At 35.6% G+C, this 5,000-nt stretch overlaps 1 protein-coding gene across 2 annotated transcripts in view; it reads left to right on the top strand.

Annotated features, from left to right (window-relative positions):
* Positions 1-5,000, top strand: part of LOC138022050 (hydrocephalus-inducing protein homolog) — a 98,895-nt gene that overhangs the window by 23,838 nt on the left and 70,057 nt on the right. For both annotated transcript variants that reach the window (XM_068869071.1, XM_068869070.1), the window contains exons 13-22: positions 87-218; positions 446-537; positions 1,005-1,072; positions 1,490-1,719; positions 1,952-2,052; positions 2,673-2,808; positions 3,506-3,553; positions 3,662-3,778; positions 3,886-4,038; positions 4,681-4,784. In XM_068869071.1, coding sequence (XP_068725172.1) covers positions 87-218; positions 446-537; positions 1,005-1,072; positions 1,490-1,719; positions 1,952-2,052; positions 2,673-2,808; positions 3,506-3,553; positions 3,662-3,778; positions 3,886-4,038; positions 4,681-4,784 — 1,181 coding nt within the window. The remainder of the gene's footprint in view (positions 1-86; positions 219-445; positions 538-1,004; positions 1,073-1,489; positions 1,720-1,951; positions 2,053-2,672; positions 2,809-3,505; positions 3,554-3,661; positions 3,779-3,885; positions 4,039-4,680; positions 4,785-5,000) is intronic.

Below are 5,000 nucleotides of genomic sequence, written 5' to 3'. Positions count from 1 at the left end.
ATGTAATGTTAATGAATGAAAGACAATAGAAAAAAATGAAAGTTAATAAAACTGTTTTTAAAACAACATGTCTTGACTTTTTTTAGGTTATCTTATGCAATAAAGGGGATATAGATGCTGTGTTCAAACTTATTCCTCCCAGCAGCCAATTTGGACCTCAATTTGCTTTCTTGCCTGCTCAAGGAATTGTCATCCCTGGAGGCTATCAAGCAATTCAGGTAAGATCTTTCATTTCTATTCCATAGTAGAGGTTCAGTGAACACTTAGTGATACTTTACAAGTTTGACGTGAAGAGGATCATTGCAGTTGTGAGCAACTTAAGCTGTTGCAATTAACCTATGATGACTGTGCAATTTTTCTTATCAACCTATTTTAGTCCATCTGTTTTTGATCACCTACTGAAAGAACTGAACTTGTGAAATGTCCACATGTAAATTTTGTTTAGATTTCGTTCTGCTCACCTATTCTTGGGGATTTCAATGAAGTTTTCTATTTTGCTGTGGAAGGATCACCAGATGAGCTCAAGTTAGGGATCTTGTGAGTTCAAATTAATACTAATTAAAGGACATTACTAAACCATGAAACAGTGAAGCACTGAAACAGGGAAACGAAACACTAAAACACCATGATGTATAATACCCCACCATACATTGAATACTATTAAACCAACAAAGGTTGGAATTGAGATTAAATATCGTTTCAGGCCTAATTATGCCTAAAACGTTATTGCTCCTAATTCATTGAGATTAAGAGTAGGATTCAGATTAAGACTGAGATTAGGAGCAATAATGATAGGCCTAAAACTATATTTAATTTTGAATCCAACTTTTGTCGGTTAGTATTCAATGTATGGTGGGGTCATACATGGTGCTTTGGTGGTTGGTTTCGTTGTTTCGTTGTTTCGTTGTTTAGTAATGTCCCTAATTAAAAGATTTAATCATGGTAAGTTGTATTGACATGTGAAATTAATGGTTATTTTATTTTTGAAATTTTTTGTTTATCAGAGGATCTGTCATTGGACCAACTTTTCACTTCAATGTTCCAAAGCTGAAATTTGGTATTGTCTCATATGGTAAGCCACTACAGTTATTGTTATCAATGGAAGATATTTTAAATAGCAAAAGTCAATGCTTGCATAGGAAAAGTAAATAATTCTTGCGCATGTGGGAAAAGAGAAGAGTACCTAATAATTTGTTTGTTGTTAGATTTAAATACATTGCTAAACAAATGGGAGTTTAGTTTGTAGTGTGTGACATTCTGATGCGGCCGCTGAATTAAGTGTGAGCACTGGTAACATCCTAGATCACAAAAAAAAAGTTTGCATTGTAAACTTTGTACAGAAAATATGATATCAGGTTTTTGATAATTATTAAAAGAATAATGAAGCATTTGGAGATCTGTCTGTTGCAATATCCCTTGTGTGAGCTTCATCCAAGAAAAGGTAGAGAAGAATAATCTCCTTTACATTGCTTGCATTATCTTATTTTAGGGTTTGTGAACACTTGCTACTGCACTTTGGTGAATACTTCTCTTATCCCCATGACATTCAACTTGCGTGTACCAGCTGATGGTTGGGCTAACGATGAGCCCCACAGCCATGATAGTTTGATTGACAGCAACATCAGTGATGTTGGTAGTTCTGGCATACCTTTTCCCAGGGAGTTTGATATTGTGCCATCTTCTGGTACAATTGCACCTCAAGGAGAAATGGAAATTAAGGTACTTAACACAAGTAGTGCTTCTAGTAATCTTGTAGCCATTGGAAGTTTTCTCCTGTTTTCAATGGTTATTTCTTTAAATCACTGGTAAATTTTCTGCAATAAGACAATGGTGCCTGCATGACTTCATCAAATAATAATTGTTGCAGATTGTTTGTATGTTGTATTTTGTCAAAAGCTTTTATTAGAATGTATGTACATGCACAGTACTTGAATTTCAATTCTCGTTTCAGGTGGATTTTGTATCAACTACTGTCAAAAAGTATGATATTGTATTAGTTGTTGATGTGGATGGAGTCGGAGATGAAATTCTTTCTCTGCCAATCGTAGCCAAGTGAGTTATTAATTTTTTCTAGGTTTCCTGTTCTTTATGTGTATCATAGCAAGGTAGATGATTGAGGGGAGGCAGAAGTACGTGTAGTTATCTAGAGGATACTGTACCTACTTGTAATGCAGGTTTACTGTTACCAGTATTTGTACAATGTAATAAGGAGCTCAATTTACAATCATTGTAAATTAATGCAATTGCTGATGTCAAGAACTTATGTAGTATACAGATGTGGAATGACCAAATTTGCTTTTTGGGGAAGACATGAGCGGTTGGTGATAAATTTAGCATGCTCTCTGAAGATCAGTAAGAAAACAGAAGGTCAAATTCTGTTCTTGGGAGTTGGCCTTTAATAATATTTACATTCCAAATAGATTCAATTGATCCTAGAATAATACAAATCAATTTTAAATCTTCAGATGATGTTCTCTATAATTACACTATACATTAATTTTTCTAAGCTGTCATTGTCATCTCTGCTTAAGCTTCCTAATTTCACTCTTTCTTCCTCTTATGCATTATATCTGAGGAGTGTCCATGGATACTTTTTCGGCAATTAAAAATACCGGTAACAATATAGTTTAGTTTTACCTGAATGGTAATGAAAAGGGTCAATATTTTTTCAGATGTGTTGTTCCACCTATTACTGTGTCAACTCCCATACTGGATTATGGTCGCTGTTTTCTCCATCACCCTTATGAGCTTCCGGTTCATCTGTCAAATGACTCAGATCTACCTGCCAAATATGAGTTGCTGTCACAGGTACTTGTACATACATGTACTGTAACATGGCGTTTTAATTGTTATAAATAATGCACTCAGCAAAATCGTTATTCAGATTTGATGAGTGCAGTACAATTGACCCTGAAGTATATGAGTGATCAAGTGATTTCCCATAGTAATAACTTAGTACATTAATCACTCCCATTAACCCTTTGACACCCAAATGGGCCTAAACTGCCAGATGATTTTACTTGTCAATGGGGAACCCCTAAGAGACAATGTGTTAAAGTAATGTCCTGCTGCAGGACTGCAAGTGTTGTAATAATGATAACTACTGTACTTGCATTGTTTTGCTAATAATTCTGACTTAAAAGCATTAAAGATAATCATCCAGTTTTTTTACACGTGAAGCTATCATAATGCACAATTTTTTGGTTTAAAAATATTTCAAACTAATTTTCCTCCATTTGCTATTGCCTTTCATCTTCCTTTATGTAGAGCATCTGTCACTGATAGGCTCCTCAGTGAAAAAGGTTCTGCAGTGTATTACTTTAAAAATCATCTAGACCTTCCAGTTATTTATGAGTTAAATTCAAACTTTTAAACTGTCATGATGGTACAGTACTGTATTTAGTGAGGTTTGAATTGGAAATACATAATTTCATGTGCATCTCACAATATTATTATTAAATTCAAATTTCTTTGTCATATTTTATCACTTCCTGCTTTGTCTCAGGTTGTTGAAGATGTAACACCAATTTTGTATTCAAGCCCTGAACCAAAGGTAAGACAAACAAAACAACAATAACACTTGCTCAACAGGATTATTCTTAGTGAAGATTTTTTGTTTTGATTGCTTCATTTCAGAGAGACCTTGCCATTTTTTTTTCAGGGGATCATTCAACCTCATTCAGTCAAGGAAATTCCACTTCACATAACAGCAGAATGTCTTGAGGAAGTGACATCAGTGGCCTACTTTATGATATTTGGTAGCAGTGATGCTCCTTTGGTAAATTTTAATTTGTACTCGATCTGCTCAGATATTAAAAATTGCTGTCCCTCTAATGTGTGATACATGTACCGATCACTATCCTTTTCCCGACACTGTACAAACAGGGAGTGCAGATCCAGTGTGTTGGTGAAGGACCAGTGATTCATGTGACACCAAGTCTTGTTGATTTTGGGACCATCCAAGTCTTGACAGATGCGACCAAGATTGTGCAACTTTCCAATGAGTCTTTGATTCCAGCTCAGTTTTCATGTAATTTGGTAAGCAATTGATGTACAGTAGAGTGGTTAGAGCGGTTTTCAATTGAGTGTCGAAAGTAATCAGCGAATTGCTTTGGTTTTGCATTACTTCACTCAGTGATTGGTTCAAAGTTCTTGTGCCACTTAATCAACCAATCAGAAGTGAAACCAAAACCAATCCTGGCTTGTGCGTGCACATTTTCTCTTGCTTCTGCGAGTTTTGATTGGTCTACTAGATCGTCTCCGTCCTTTTTGATCGGCCAAAGTAATTACTTTGGTTTTGGTTTTACGACACTCGATTGAAAATCGGTCTATCATAAAACAAATTACGCCATTAGTGCAGCAAACTAACCTATATTGCGCTATTGTACTAGATTTGAGAGAATGTGAGTTTCAGAAACAAGTGCAAGTGCTACCTAGAAGTTCATTAAGTGTATATCAAAGGTAACAAGATCAGTGGGATGCCATTGATTATGCAGATCACTAATGGTAACTCGAGAAGTTTACTCTACAATGTACAAGATTCAGAAAAAATCCCCCAGGCAAAATCAATGCGTTGACAGGATTGGAAAAATTGATGATTTTGTCCAGTCGTTTATTCGAGACTTTGACTTCATTTTGAATTTGTGCTTTATTGCTAACGCTTGTCTGGTAAATTTGCAGGTTCGTCCAAATTCATCGTTCGCTGTTGAACCTGCTCAGGGGGTCATTCCACCTGAAGATGCATTACAACTTAAAGTAACTGCTAGTGTTGATGACACCGTCAGGTGAGTAGAGAAAAAAAAGCACCGTCACACCAGGACCCAGTTGCTCAAGGCCTGGTTAAGTTAACTTTGATTCTACAAAGTTAACATGTGTAACGAAAGATATACGTTTTGCCCTTTTAGTTACACATTACTTTACCTTAAGCACTAAAAAAAAAAAATAATAAATTAAAAGCACTTTCGAAAGTCCCGAAAACTTTTCGGGCCTAAAAAGCCATT

This window comes from Montipora capricornis, chromosome 10, assembly GCF_036669925.1.
Source record: "Montipora capricornis isolate CH-2021 chromosome 10, ASM3666992v2, whole genome shotgun sequence".
NCBI lineage: Eukaryota > Metazoa > Cnidaria > Anthozoa > Scleractinia > Acroporidae > Montipora > Montipora capricornis.
This window is presented reverse-complemented; position numbering and strand designations above follow the sequence as displayed.